Consider the following 16,987-nt stretch of genomic DNA (forward strand, 5'->3'; position numbering starts at 1 on the left):
AAGGTCGGTTATCCGAAGGAATTCCAGTCAACAAATTTAAATTTTTGCCAGTGCTGTGGCGCTGTAATCTTTGGCTATGTCTTGGGCTACTCAAATATTTTACGTTTTTGATACTAAATTAACTTCTGAAGTATAATTTTTTATTGTTTTTATATTTTTCAATATATTTATTTTGTTTGTACAAAATAAAAAAATAATTTTTAATGATACAATAGTTTTCATTAGGCTTAACATCGAAGAAAATTGAACGCGAAGCGACACACAACGGAGAAAAATCAACATGGGATAAATTGAACTATTTTTTGGTACATAATCGGTTATCCAAAATATTAGTTATCTGAACAACCCTGGTCCCCAATTGATTCGAATAATCAACACTCTACTGTATATATATTTTTATTATTATATATAAACATAGTAAGAAAGTATTTATTTTTTATTTTTGGGGGTCTCCAGAACAAATTAATCAAATTCCCATAAAAACCTATAGTAAATCGATAATCGGTTAATGAACAATTCGGATAGAGAACAAAGTCTTGGAACGGATTATGTTCGTTAACCGATCACCCACTGTACTGTACTAAAACGCTGCAATGTAGATGAAATATAGTGTCAATAAATACTTAACACTAAAACATACTTCAACCATACATAAAACAATAACAAATATTTAAAAGTGTCATAATTTATTTAGGATTTAAAATATTATAAAGTGTCATAATTTATTTAGGATTTAACCTATTAGGATTTAAAATATTCTGCAAATACATGAAATAAAGAATAAAACTAATTCTTTATTTCATGTATTTGCAGAATATTTTAAATCCTAATAGGTAAACTATTCATTTAATTTTGATCAATATTCCAAATGAGTTTTATGAATACTTTTTTTATGAAAATGAAATATAGTCATAGTGACCAAACTGCAGCTCATGAGCTGCAGGCAGCTTTTACTGTGGCTCCTGTCTAATTATGACTTACAATTTTTCTTTTTATAAACTTGGTACATATTACTTACATATAGTGCAAACAAAAAATGTCACCTATTATATAATGTGACATATACACTGACTGTAAGCTTAACACACAAGTTAATCTTGAACAGTCAACCAAAAGCTAAGCATATACTTATAAATACAAAGAACTTTAAAATTGGCTAGGTAAACATTGGTTTATTTTATTGGCACTTAAACAAACATTGGCATTTACTAAAGAATATGATGACTAGTATTTTAACTCTGATTTCAACAGATGTGATTGTGTAAACTATTATTATTATTATTATTTGGAAAAGTTTTATTTTATTTTTATTGTAAGAGGGTGTTTTTTTTTGCGTGCTTTTCAGTGAGTCGGTCTCATCTGTTGTTTAGTGTACCGGATTCAAAAGGAATCCAAACCGTATTGTCTGAATGATTTAAGAGAGTTTAAATCAATAAAGATCGTTTTATTGTGCAATTATTGTGAGTTCATATACAGTCCATTCATAGCACCAATAGTGACTCATGTACAGTACTTCTGATAATCTTCATGAACAGTACTTGGCTCCTATTATGACAAAGTTTGGCCACATCTGAAATATGCTGATGATGATATTTAAATGATACCACTATTTCTTTAAGTGTTATAAATATATCTTGTGATTTATAACATTCCAAGAACACACATTAGATTGTGTGTTCTTGGAATTCTTATGATCTAATAATTAAGTCATTTAGTATAACAAACTGTATATTGTATTTTTTGTCATTATTTTACATATAAGTGTTATTCACATTTTATTTTAAAAAAGTTATAAAAAGTTTATTGATATTATATCAATGCCAATATTTACAAAAAATATTCTAAATTGAGTGCAAAAACTTTGAAACTCCTGTATCCTACAATAAGATTGCTTGTAACTTCTAGTCTTCATTTTCTTTATATATTACTACAGTAGAATCTCATTTTAATGGATCACGGAATAACAGATTTTTTTCACAGGGCCCGCCAAATCAATATAAATTTACCTCCTTTTAGTGGATCCATAACTCAGGATAACGGATTTTTTTCTAGCCCCCATCTATTGTAAACTTTGTGTTTTTTCAACATTTAATTTTGTTTCTGGGAATTGTTACATCTGGGATATGTACAACTGAAAAACTGGATGACGAGAGTCAACAGGCTGATATGATTGAGGAAGAGCCACTTAGTGAACATTTTCACCCTGGTCCAATTGTAGTAAGGCCATCAAGTATTTCCAAGTTGTGAAAATCTTCCTGACAAGTTTCAGCTTAAACAAATAGGCTATACATAACATTGCTAATATCAAGTGGCTGTTGTATTCAACAGGCAAAAAGGTGGCACCAAAACAAATTTTTTAAACAAATTGTGAAGTCAAGTGAAGTGCTAATGAACATACATAATTTGCCTCATTTTGTGCTTACTGTATATACAGTTTCTGTCAGTTATGTCATACCATATGTATAGCATAATATAGGATCTTGTAACATACATGTTCTATAGAATAAAGAATAGAGATATCAAAGGACTGAATTATTTCAAATACAGTCAACCACCTATAACACTGTTGATTATTTCGTTTTATATGAATTCAATGTTGTATGAGTCACTTAGATTTTACAAATGCATGTGCTGGGCTGTGAACAGCTCACGTATTTGTAAAATCTAAGTGACTTGTACAATGTGGAATTCATATAAAACGGAATAATCAACAGTGTTATAGGGGGTTGACTGTACAAGTATTTTTTATAAAGGGTTAAATAACTGATATTTTCCTGGATGTGTGGGAAATCTGTTGTTCATAACACAGTGTCCCTAAAGTCAGGACATACATGCAAAATAATAAATTTCATTTCTTGAAAATATGTAAACAACATTTTACTCAATTGGGATATTAAATAACATCAAAATGATTTCCATCATTTGCAATGTAAAATTCACATGAATTTGATGTAAATCCACATTGCCATCAACTTTAGCACATTCACTCTTTATGTATTCAATTCAATGTGTTACAGCTGTGATTTTCATTCAGTACACCACCTTTATCATACCCCAGGAAAAGAAGGCAAGGGGCTAAGGTCAGGTGAACATTACCTGTGTCCAGACTTTAGGGACATTCTGTATAATGGATTCTCTGAACATTGGATGATTTTTGGTAGCCCAAGCAATCTATTAAAATGAGTATTTGTTAATAAAATGAGTATTAAAATGAGTATTTGAGAGTATTTGTTTTAACACAGCTGTACAGATTAAAATAAAATTGTTTTGTTTCCCCATTCTACTTACTTGTCTTAACTATCTACTTCAACTTAATGTTTTACTGTATAAAATACTTGACATAAATCAAAAATTGATGGCAAAGTTGATAATTACCTATTCAATTAAGAAACAAATCTCTTGGAATTTTAAGATTTTTCTATATTGTATGAATTAGTACACTTCTAAATGTAACTCCTGTGTAAATCCTGCTCACACATTATAAAAATTAATGAAATGTTGACTTATAATAGTTAATTAGTTTTAATATTTATCATCATTAAAAGTCTAATTTTATTTAAACTGTAAGACAAAAACATAAATTAATACAATTTTTGAAAATTTGCATATCCCAAGAGTGTGCATTACTAAGTATCCAGATATGAAAATTTGTATAGTATTCAGCAATAGTAACTATCATGTTTATTTCCTACTACTGAGTCATGCTTGTCTACATTATTTGTATAGTTTATATTACTACTCAGTGATACAATTTGTGTAACACAGTTGCATTGAAATATATTTCATCAAAAGGTCAAAATAATAAAATCCAGAAAATGTTAACTGCATTGAGTATATAGCTAGGGCATCAGCCTACCTCTCATGGATAGTCTGCCAAAAATTGGGTGATCAAACCCTTAATAAGCATAAAAAAAAAAAGAAGCAGTCTTAGTGATCAGAAAAATTTTTTTTAAATGTCATTATTTTTCATCATTGTCAAGATTATTTCTACAATCAAAAATGCCTAATTTGATTTTAAAATAGATAATTGGATCTAAAATACGCAGCATTAAATAAATCTTGGTTCTGAAATAAAATGTCAATACAAATGGTCATGATTTATGCCGTCACCAAACATTTTATAATTCAAGCTAATCATAATTAAATTTTATTTAAATATGTTATTTTAAATTCTACATGTTTATATTCATACATGGTCAAAATATTGTTTATGAAATTTCTGAAAAATCACAGTATGTAATATTTACACATACATTTTTTTGTCCTATCTGAATACCTTTCATTTCTATTTTAAAAATTTATAAATAATTTATGAGAAGAAAGCATTATAAATTTTATTTAACTAAAACATATCTTACTTATTTTGTTAATTAAAAAATCTCTTATATTTTCTAATTTTACTTTGAATAAATAGTCCTAATCAAATTTTATATATTTGTAACCTTTTAATACATTTATATGATAATTTGTTTAAAAATATCTGCATAAACCATGATTGCATCATATTTTAAAAGTATAAAGATAATTTATTTTACCTTGTTTGTTGCAGAGAATTAAAAAGGGAACTCTATTTTGATTGATTATGTTATCACTTAAAACTGTGTAAAGCAATCTGAATTTTAAAAAATTTAATTAAAACAAATTACATTTTGAAATTATTAAATTAAATGCTTTAAATATGATTACTTACTCAGCAACATCTCTTATTTCTCGTGAAAAATTCAAACTATCAATAACAAAAATGACACCCCTGAAAATGTAAATTTTTATTCTTCAATTTCTACATTTTATCCAAAGGCAACACTTAAATAAATATTTTTATCACTTTATTTGGATTCATAAACATAATAATTAAATATTAAAAAAATTTTAAAACATTTTGTCAAGTTACATAATTTTGTACTCAAATGTAATGAAATTTACCTTGCTAAATGCTTGAAGTCATCAAGAAGTTTCATTCGCAGTCTGTCATTTCCAGGCAAATCAATTAGTCGGAGAGATTTCTAAATTTAAACACAAAATATAAAATTTTTAAAGTTGTAATTAATTTTTAATCTATACTAGTATATAAAGCAAGAGTGTTGTTTGTCAGAGGTAATCTTAGAATTTACCAAACTGATTTAAAATTTTTTTTTGCTATTGGAAAGCTTATTCTTTCCAGATGAGCATAGGTTAAATGCTATTTTTACATTAAAAATGGAAAATGACAAAAACAATGTTTTTACTGCTGCATTTGTCTGCTCCTTTCAAGGTCAATCCCCTTTGCCACCTGGTGGGCTTTTTTAATCTTATTATCCTGTATCTTATATTTTTGGTTCGGGTAGTTTTGTATGTTTTGTTTATATTGTCTTGGTTGTTCGTTTCTTATAATAATACTCTTATGTTATCGGATACTTAAAACTATAAGGAGTGAATTTACTTCCCTTACATGAAACTAAACTAATTGTAAGTCTATAGTATTTTTGTGTGTCCATTGTTTTAGTATTAATTCTACTGTATCATTATTAAAATAAGAATTAGTGTTATATTATGATATATCTACCTACATAAATTGAGTTCTTTCAGTTACTTTTCAGTTGCACACATGTGCAAATGAGGGCACAATTGTGCATGTGAATGACACTGTTGGAACCTTAACAGAGCTGTACAACATATCCACAGGAGCAAAAAAACCAAAGAAACCATACCTCTATACATGACTCTTTGCAAAAAATAGTCTGCTGAAATCAACCTACTTCTAAGACATAAACAGGTGTCATGCCACGCACTCTGCTAAGATTATTACATTTAACTATTCAGCCCAGGTGACTATGCAGGCTTTGAGTAGTCCACTTGACTGTTCATGAGGTACTTGATGTTATATAATTTTAGGGGGTGTGGGGGCTTTCCTCCATGCAGATGCTGAGGTCTAAGTCATAGCAAGCACCAAATAACACTACATGTAGAGTATCAAGTCAAGGTGAGTTGTTGCTTGTCTTGACCAATACAGAGCATGGGGAATAGGCAGTAGTACTGGTTCAAGGTAAAAACTATTTTTGGTCAGTAGAAGTTAATGCATTTATTATTTATGTTAAAGGCACTGGTCACTATGCTTAATGTGCAAACATGATGTCCACAAGCAAGATGGCAACTGGAACTGCCACCACTGGGGTTCCATATTTGGAGGCAAATATCTTGCAAACATTTGCTTGTTGGACTTTTCTTTATTCTTTACTGATAAATATCATTAGAATGTCTGACACCATGCTGGGCTGTCTGTTAAACACACAATAGACTTAATAGAGCACAAAGCATAATTCCCTATAGAGCCTGGAAGTAGTCTGATTTCAGTGGGCTGTATCTCATGAAGAGTCACATATAGAAGTATGGTTCCTTTGACTTCTTTGCTCCTATAGGCATGATCTACAGCTCTGTTAAGGTTTCAACAGTGTCATTCACATCTGCAATCTTACCTGAATGAGCCTTATCGACTGTAAAATGCCTAAAAGAAAGTCGTAATTGTCCCAAAATATATTGTGTTAAGAACCATTGTAAAGCTTATTATTTTCCAATGTACATAAGCTACCTTAAAACTCAGACCCCTCATTCCTTCCTGCTGATTTCATCTCCCTTACAAACTCCCAAATCTTTTGACCAATCTGGACCAAATTCCACATTGTTTCTTGTAGGGTCCCAGAGAGTAACTTAGACCACATAAAACTCAGACCCCTCACTCCTCTCTGATTTATTCCCCTACTCCCAAACTCTCAACCCTTTTGTGCAATCTAGACAAATTTTGTATAGTTAGTCTCTACAATCCAAAAAATATAGGCTACTTTCAAAATCGGACCCTCTTTCCTGATTTCATCCCCACAAATTGCCAAACTTTGATTTGATTTGCCCCAAATTTTGCATACTTACTCTCTGCCATCCTGCAGGTCACATATGCTACTCTATAACAGGGACAACTCAATCCCCCCTGAATTCCTGGGCAACATTGGGCATTCTTTGCTAGTTATTATATATAGTTGATAATATCATTTGTTTAATTCTCAACACTCAAATTTTTAAGTGTTCTGGATGTGTCTAGAAGATTGATTTTAAATAATTATTAGCAATAAATTAATTCTCACATTTATAAGGGTGCAACTATGCAGACGTGAATTTAGAGCAAGTGAGAGGTTGCGAGTGATTTAGTTTTCGCAAAGGAAAACCATGCACAAATGAGAAGCGAGAAATAACACTAGCGAGAGCGAATTTCTGGTTTCACACATATCTGACAGGTTTTGATATTTATCGCATCTCGCNCAAGCGCATCTTTAATAGAGACTACAGGTGGAAAATCCAGTTCCGTTCTGGATCTGATCCGTCTTAATTGCTTAGTCTGTTGAACTAGACAGACTAGAGGTCCGTTGTCGGTTTTATTTATATAAAATATATAAATTTGTCTTTCTGTTCTTAGCTTTTTGATGAGCCTGCTCAAAATTATTCTTGCTTAACTCAGACTCTGAGGATAATATAGACTTCCATGTAATCTGAACACCCAATTCTTCCTTTGATTTGATCTTCTCGATATTTCGTGATACACATAACAATGGTCATACAACATGGAATTCATATAAAACGGAATTATCAACAGTGTTATAGGGGGTCGACTGTATACTAAAATAGATTTGTAGGATGGTTTTTTTTTTAATATTTACATTTTAGACATGCAATACCGGAAGTATCGAATAATTATTAATAAAACAAATAAAACTCTATGAACTCTAACAAAAATATAAATTTTTAAAATATCGTTGTAAAATGTTCAAAACTAATTTGATTTAGTTCCGACCCGCAGTAGCTTCTGCGTTAGTAATTATAACATCAAATGTAACTTCTGTTGAATGAAACCATTAATAATACTACTATTGCTATAGGTAAATTTTTATTTTCGAAATTCTACATCGGAATAAATTTGGAAGTTTATGTCGTCTTTATTATTAATGTTATACAAATATAAACAGACAGTAATCACTGAAAATTTTTATATAATATTTGTGAATTACTTAGTAAAAAAGAAAATCTGTGCATATCTAGAGAGTAAAGCAATCATATCTTGGCAATTTGCTTGTATTTACTGTTTTGTTTCTTTTAATCGCGTTTTTTAAATCAACTATAGAGCGCGCTTCATTTTTTAAAATTCGTGCTTCGTTTTTTCATATTTGTTAGAAAGCGTGTATATGGTACCGTACATCATATGCGCGCTTAGTTTTCCTTCTTACCAGTGTGGACGTTATTTATCTACAGTTCTTATGCGCGGTTATATATTATGTAGTGCAGACGTTCCTCGATTTATAACACTCCAGGAGAACCAATCGTGTTCGTAAGTCGAGGATCAGCTTGTATATTTTTTATGTATTTCGAATTTCTTAATTTGGCGAAATATTCAGCCAATATGAATAATAATGTAACTACTGATATTTACGATTAAACATTAGTTTAATATTGTTTTCAGAGCATTTTTACTATTTCATTTATTATTTGCTCTGCAAATTGCAGTCGTGAAAATCGTGTATTTATGTGATGAACATTCGTATCTGTATTAGGTATTTCCTGCAGGTTATTAGCTTTCTGACTTAAAGCACCCGAGATGAAGTCCGAACGAGCAATCTCCATAATTAATGGAGGATCTCCCAGATTTATCAGGCCCAGTCCTCCCCCAAGGTCTTAGATTATAAATCTAAGACCTTGGTCCTCCCCACTGTGGGCTTGGGAATGTGTATAATTATCGATTAAAAAACTCTCTTAGTACCCAAATTGAGTAAATTATATTAATACGATAAAGATTAAACTCAGCAAGAATTTAAACTTGTTCTTAAGAAATTGAAACATAAAAAATATTTATTTTCTTTTTTTTTGGTGTTTTATGTAGTTCGATTAGATTCCGTAATCGGCGCTCTAGTTCCATTGTTTTTAACGCCGCTGGAATGTTTAAATGGTGACCTGGTCGCTGATGCTAATAGTATGTTATTTCCAATTCTTTTCGCGTTGAAATTTTAATAAGTATGTCGTCTTCAAATACTTATACAATCCATCCAAGTTTTGAAAAAAGAATCCAATCTTCTGCCGTGAGAGAATGTATTCAGGTAATTTTGAGTGATCATTTAGGAGATAAAGATTACTCGAGAAGTGATGTCTCTTCTTGGACTAGAATCATTTCCGAAAAAGTTCGTAACAAAATTAAAGAACTAGGAGAAGACAAACGCTATAAGACGGTCGTTCAAGTTATAATTGGAGAAATGCGTGGAGAAGGTGTGAAAATTGGTAGCAGGTGTCTTTGGGATGCAGATACAGACAACTGTTTTACGGAATCATTCAGAAACGACACGTTATTCTGTGTTGTTGCAGTCTTTGTTAGCTATTATTATTAACAGTCTTCACTAATGTTTCGATTTTTAGTGATTATAGAATATAGATTCAAACAGTCGTCTTTATTTCACCAGTCTTGTGTTTCCTTCGCAATTAAAAACATTAACGTGGATCACAAGTTAATTTAATACATAAACGTTATATAAAATTAAACCTATACAGTTTACAGCATGTACTTATTTAAGTTATTTTACTGCAATAAAAACTATTTTACATTAGATGTAATTAATTACAGAAATTACATAAATGACGAGAAAAAATAGAAAAATATGTTTATTAATACATATAAACTATATTTTTTTTTATATCAAAATCTGTTGTTATTGCATTTAAGTATGGCTTCAAAATATTAAAAAGCAAAATACACGTAGAAAATAATTTAAATATGTGAACCAAACAGTTTATTTCTGAAAAGCATAACCGAACGAAAGTCTTTTATGCAATTTTTGCCAGCCAATTGATAATGTCTGATATATTGCTTGATTCTTCCTCGCTCCATGCACTACTTTCCATAAATTCAACACGAATTGGCTTTAAATCGCCAAATTCAAAATCTTTCCCCTTCTTTCCCAAAAAAGTGTTATTGTTGGCAACTTCGGATGTTAAATCGAGAGATGCACTTCGTGTAATACGCAATGTATTTCTGAAATATAAAATTTTTATATTTTAAATCCAGCAATAAACATTATTATTTATAATTTTGAACAATTATAGGCATATATAATAATAAAAGTTTACTGAAATATGAATAACAAAGTAACAAATTACATCTTACATTTCTTTTTCCAGTTGGCTCTGAATTACTTTGCTTCCTTTTGCCATTGCTTCATCTACATTAAAATATTACAATGAAAATGTGTACATTTTAAAACTAAATCAGATAACAAAGTACATTAATTTGAATATATATAAACTTTTCTATTAAGACAAATTTTAAATGAACAAAAACTGTTTAAAATTTAAACAAAAATAGACTAAAATATTTATTCTGTTAAATTTTAAGATTATAAATATTTCAAAAATAATCAATTATTTATAAATATATTTTACATTAGTAACAAAGATAATTTTAGTTTGATTATCAGAGTTATATATTACTGTATATAGTAAAACTTCTCTAACTCAAAGAAAATGAAGCACTTGGTAGGTCTCAATGGAATAAATAGCAAAGGAACTTAACATCTCCAGCTTGAATTTCCTTAACTCAAATTTTCTCCTGTCGAAAGTTTTTGTGGTTCCCAACACTGATTTATGTTACTTTCAACTTCTCAGACTCTAATTTTAATATTTATTCCATCTAAAGTGTTCCTAATTATCAGATTTCCATGAAATTTTCAGACAGTTGTATTTACTGTCAACAACCATTTGCAGACAATGTTCCAGTCCAAAGCAAGAGAACCTATTGCTTTATCTCAACAAGATATACCTGCAAAACTGTCCAATTCCATTAGTTACATTGAACATTTTGCTGAAAGGTGTTACATAGGCTGTTTAAAAAAAACTATCAAAGATTCTTTATATAATGCAAGAAAGGTAAAAATACAAATTATTCAGAATTGGCTCTATTGTTCTGTAACTCAAAGTTTTTCCCCCACCCCTTGGAGCTTCAAGTTAAGAAGTTTTACTGTAATTCTCTAATAATCAAAATAAAATCACATTCATGATTTCTTTTTTAAACATGAGAACTTTCAATTGTTTAAAAAATTAATGTTTTTGGTCAAATTTTTTATCAGTTTATCTGGACATTGAGAGAAAGGTGTAAATTTTTATGTTTATAAGACAGTTCCAGCTTTAAAATTAAATATTTTAAAAAAGAAACTTATTAATGTAATTATTTAAAATAGATAATGGAAAATTTATTATTTTCTAAAATAGTAATCTGAATTACTACTTTAAAAGTATATTTTATTTATTTTGAATACATTGAGTAAAGTTTGTACACACTTGAAATAACTACAGTATTTCCCATACAATAAGTAAGATAAAATACAGACAGACAATAATTCAAAAGACACAAAATAGTATAGATATAAAATATACTATAAATACAGTGGGTGATCAGTTAACGAACACTTTCACAAAAGAATTTTATGTTCGGACAACGAACACCTCACAGAACAAACACAAGAAGAAGCGACGTAAAATAATGAATACCGATTGGTCTTCCCTTGTCTTCAGGCAACAATTCCGGACTTTTCAGAGCGTGGGAGACATTGACNCAACTATGCAGACGTGAATTTAGAGCAAGTGAGAGGTTGCGAGTGATTTAGTTTTCGCAAAGGAAAACCATGCACAAATGAGAAGCGAGAAATAACGCTAGCGAGAGCGAATTTCTGGTTTCACACATATCTGACAGGTTTTGATATTTATCGCATCTCGCCTCTTCTTTCTCGCTCATGTCTGCATAGTCGCACCCTAATTGATGAAACAATAATAACTACAGTAGAACATTGTTTATCTGAAAGAATTCCAGTCGGCAAATTTAAATTTTCGCTAGTGCTGTGGTGCTGTAATCTTTGACTATATTTTGGGCTACTCCAATATTTTTTATGTTTGTGTATGTGTTTTAGCTGGCAGTACTGTCACTTTTGTGTGGTGTTTTTCTGAGGACTGTGTGTCGTGCTGAATCGAACGTTTTTGATACTAGATAACTTCTAAAGTATAATTTTTTTTGTTTTTATATTTTTCAATATATTTATTTTGTTTATAAAAAATAAAGAAATAATTTTTAATGATACAATAGCACGATTATTATTTTAAAAAATTTACATTAGGCTTAACATCGACGAAAATTCAACGTAAAGCGACATGCAATAAAGATAAATTTCAACATGGAATAGGTTAATATATTTTTTCATACATGATCGGTTATCCGAACAACCCCAGTCCCCAACTGATTCGGATAAACGACACTCTACTGTATTAATAAAGTTCTAGCAAAATCTGATCAAAACTTATATATGTACATCCAAGATAACAACCTACGGCTCTGGGATACCCAGGATCAAATCCAAGTGGATAAAAAATCCCAGGAATTTTTCACAAGTAGTCTGTCCTGAATGTGTCTGGCCCATTCCTCACCACTCATTCAACCACCAATCATTGGGGCCTGGCTGAACTCATGATGGGCATGGAAAAAAGGTGCTCTTACTGTCCACGGGACAGAATGTATGAATTAATGAGGTTTAGATTTTAAAAATTAATAAATTTTGTGTATTATATAACTAATTTTCAAAAATGTATTTTTCTTTCTAATATGTAATAACAAAACCAAAACAGAAAATTTTGCATGTGAAGAATAACAAAATATTTTAAATTATAATACAAGCAAATAGTACAATTTAATATCTAAAATATAAACAATTGAACCAATTATGTTGGTTTTAAGATTATGTTTGTTTAAATAACCTATAAAAATAGTTTGAAATCATGGAAACTATGAAAAAATTATGTAGTTATAATATTCCTGATAGACAGTAAAAGTACAGTAGAGAGTCAATTATCCGAATCAATTGGGGACTAGGGCAGTAGCGTAGCGAACATAACTGGTGCCTGGAGCACAACACTTTATTGGTGCCCCCCTCCAGAAACACATAGTTTGCCTTGGAGCATGATACATCCCCTTGCACCCCCCTCACTATGCCACTGGACTGGGGTTGTTCAGAAAATCGATTTTTTGGATAACCAATTATCTACGAAAAAATACATTATTAATATAGTATATTAGTATATCTCAATAATAGTATATTAATATATCCCATGTTTAAATTTTTCTCCATTGTGTGTCACTTCACGTTGAATTTTCATCGATGTTAAGCTTAACGAAAATCTTTATAATAATAATCATGTCTATTGTATCGCTAAAAATTATTCCTTTATTTTGTACAAACAAAATAAATATATTGTAAAATATAAAAACGAAAAAAAATTATACTTTAGAAGTTAATCTAGTACAAAAAATGTTCGATTCAGCAAGACACAGTCTGACTGGAACGCTTTCGGTTAACCAATGTTTCAGTTGATTGGCATTCAGATAATCGACGCTCTACTGTAGACAGGAATTATGAAAGAATTTTTTTTTTTCATTTTGAATGTCACAGGATCTATAAACTTTGTTCAGAATATTTTTCCAATAAAACTACATTAAATAAACATTACATAAATTGTAAAATATTCATTTAAATTTTTAAACTGAAAAAAATCATAATTTAATTGAATATATTCAGGCAATAATTATAGCTGTTTCATATTCATCAAAGTGAAAATTTTTTGTTATTTTAAATATTAAATTGTCAAACTTACCTTACTTTTCAGGTCTATAATAGCAGAATTTTCCTTCATAGATGCAAAAGTGTGCATTCTTTTAGAAGCTACTAGCTATTCATTAAACAAAATGTCATCATCATCATCATCATAATTTACATATGTATATTTGATTTTGATAAAGTTTATAACTTACCCTACAGTAGAGCAAAGTTTTGCCAGAATCAGATAATCCAAAAATTAAAACTCCTCTTTGTTGTAATTTCCTTCTTTTCAAAACAAAAATTACTGAAGAAAACAACAATAGTTATATTTAATTATATATTTACATACAAAATGACAACAAAAGATTTTTCACACATTATGTAATTCACACTTCAAATTTTTAATTAATATGGGGCTGTCCATAAATTACATCCACATTTTTCTTGAAATTTTTACTCTCCCTTCTCCCATTGTCCAGTTTTTTCAAGTTCCCATAACCCCTTCCATTTTTTAGACATCCAACAAAAATCAACCCTCTTCAAAACCTTTATCACTCTATGAAAAATAAAATACATAAACTGTATAAAATTTAATGAAATAAAATGGACATCCATTGAAGTTCAACCTTTCCTTGTCTGACTTTGTCCAACTTGTCATAAAGAGAGTGCATTAATTTAATATACAAGATGCAAATTCATTATAATATGCTTGGAAAGCTTTTTATAATCCCCCAAAAAAAAAGATCATATAACTAAATTAAACTATGGTGTGTTAATATAAAATTAAATAGAATACATTAGTTTTAAAGTTTAATTTGGAAAACTTAAATTTCAAATGTAATCAAAATTTGAATTCAGTTTGAATATAAGATACAATAGAATAAGCATTCTAAATGGAACATACACATTGAACCTGAACACGATGGTCAAGCCATACAAAAAAGTTTGTCATTTTTAATACTGGAATAAAACAAAGGTTACCAATGTAATTAATGTGCTATTTTTACTTAAAATCAAATCAACTTGTTAGGCAATGTTGCAATATTTAACAGTTATCTGTGCTGCAATGTTTGCATAATTCTTCAAATATGCCGAGGTCAGAAAGGTTGAGAATCACTATTATATTTTAAGTATCTTTAATTAAAGGTACCTTACAGCTTGTAAAGTGACATTTAAATATGTTGTAATCTGATTTGTAATTTTGAAGTTTAAAATGTTACTCTATACATAATCTTAACAAAAACATCTAATAGATTTCAGAATTTTTTAGTTGATATTTCAGGTGTACGTACTGAACATATGCTGCATTTGATCCAACAGCAAATAATTTATTTATATAATAAGTGTAATTATGAAAACTTTTGAAGCACAATATAACACGTGTTATCATTTCCATTAATCCTTTACAAATCATGAAATAAAAATCCTAACGAATAAAATTTGGATAATTCATAACATTGCATGTTAATCACGACACGTGAAACTTACACTATAAAGCATATGGTGATCACTTAACTTACATATAGTTAAAAAAACAACAAATAAGCCAATAGCGACGCTGATAAAGAAAGCATTGTCATGCCAGAATTCTTCAATACTTAAATTGGAAAGCCATTCTCTTTTAAAATCGTCTACTGCCGAAGAAAACGAGTTATCAGAAAACCTCATCGACTCCATGTTTCACCACACTTCGCCTCCTACCGGTAAAAATTACATGCTCACAAAAAAAAAGAAAAAATTATTTTTAAAAATTAAACTTAAAAAGAATTTATTTTTAAAAATTAAACTTAAAAAGAATTTTTTCATACACTAACGACACAAGCCTAAATCTTTTGTGAAAAAGATTATTTTGATTTTTAAATGAATTATTTTCTGTCTGAATAAAAAAATTATTAATTCCTCTTGTTTTTAAATGTCTTGACATAAACTCGAAAGTCGGGAGTCTTGATTTTCACAGGACATTCCTGCTTTTTTAACACTTTCATTGTTAACACTTCTATTTCCACACTTCACAATACAGCGCTTTTATTTCGCCACTGATATTCGAATATACAATAGCAATCTTATCGTTTTTTTTACTGTAGTATAGAAATTTGTAATAAGATACATAATACGGTTGTAATAAAATATTAATTTTAATTAATTCAAAGTACGTTAAGATATGAAAATAATCTCGAAATATGTATTTATATTTTAGAAAATACAAGGGAATTATTATTGCATGTATGTTCAAATTTGAAATAGCTGTGTATCTCCGAAAACTCCGATTACTGAGGATAATGCTCATACTCGTATTCAGTGTTGCCGCAATGAAATTTCAAAACGTTATATATATATATATAGGCACGTAATATATATAGTTTATTGTCAAATAATTTAATTTAAAATTTTATTTTTGGAATTTTTTGAAAGCTATTTATAAATATCTACACATCTATTAGTTATTATAAAATGAGCATTACATTGACAACATTTATTAATAATACTATTGAATTTCATCTTAATTTTATAACCAATCGTGCTTTAAAAAAATAATTATAAATTTGTTATATTATATTATTTTATTCTTTATTATACTTTAAATTTTTTTGATGTTATTGCATCACTTTACGAAGTGGTATATACGTAATTGCATCAGTTTTAGTACCTATTTAATTAATTTCAATCATGACAGCAAAAGATAAGGATGCTTGTTTCTTTTAAACTATTTGATGAAAACGTTACATAAAATTGGGGTTGCATAATCATCCGAAATTATTATTATATTTTTGACTGGAAATTACAGGATTTATGCAATTTTAGTTTAATTAATGTCATATAAAACTGACTGCTCGTACAAGTTTGCTTAAAACATGCAACTCAAAAAACCCCAAAATGGCAGCTCAAGAAGTAGATCACGCGTGTCCTGACCTTCTTATATAGACCTTGGAACAGTCGGAAGCGCGGCCATTTTGGAACCATACGTAACATTAACCCTTATTTCTTTTACTACGATTACTAAAATTGAAGTTCATAATTTAAGAATTAAGTTATAGTGGTAGAAAATTATATAAAAGTATTTATATTATTTATACTCGTACAATTTCAAAACTATTTTCTGTAATAATTTTATTTTGACTTAACGGATATTTTGATATTATTGACGACAAAAGTTTAAAATCACTGATTTCCTTACCTGTCCATTATTTTTGTTTGACGGAGTTGAATTGTTTGGACCACGTGGCATGAAAAATTTTGTCAAGGTCCTGATCAGAATGTGCAGACAACTGAACGTGTGAAAGAAGACCACTGAGTCAAGACCGTTTACACGTGCAACTATCTACGTTGTGATTGGATAATTTAAATTA

General features: G+C 29.4%; 1 protein-coding gene across 1 annotated transcript in view; it reads right to left on the reverse strand.

Moving 5' to 3' along the window:
- LOC111642378 (signal recognition particle receptor subunit beta-like) overlaps positions 1 to 15,329 on the reverse strand; it is a 37,939-nt gene extending 22,610 nt beyond the window's left edge. Inside the window, exons 1-6 of the mRNA XM_023388720.1 lie at positions 15,161 to 15,329; positions 13,853 to 13,944; positions 13,696 to 13,770; positions 4,924 to 5,003; positions 4,691 to 4,750; positions 4,536 to 4,612 (exon numbers count right to left, since the gene is read on the reverse strand). Coding sequence (XP_023244488.1) covers positions 4,536 to 4,612; positions 4,691 to 4,750; positions 4,924 to 5,003; positions 13,696 to 13,770; positions 13,853 to 13,944; positions 15,161 to 15,317 — 541 coding nt within the window. The 5' untranslated portion in view covers positions 15,318 to 15,329. The remainder of the gene's footprint in view (positions 1 to 4,535; positions 4,613 to 4,690; positions 4,751 to 4,923; positions 5,004 to 13,695; positions 13,771 to 13,852; positions 13,945 to 15,160) is intronic.
- Positions 15,330 to 16,987: the final 1,658 nt, after the last annotated feature.

The sequence above is a fragment of the Centruroides sculpturatus genome, unplaced genomic scaffold, assembly GCF_000671375.1.
Source record: "Centruroides sculpturatus isolate CEXI.00-Female unplaced genomic scaffold, Cexi_2.0 scaffold1454, whole genome shotgun sequence".
NCBI lineage: Eukaryota > Metazoa > Arthropoda > Arachnida > Scorpiones > Buthidae > Centruroides > Centruroides sculpturatus.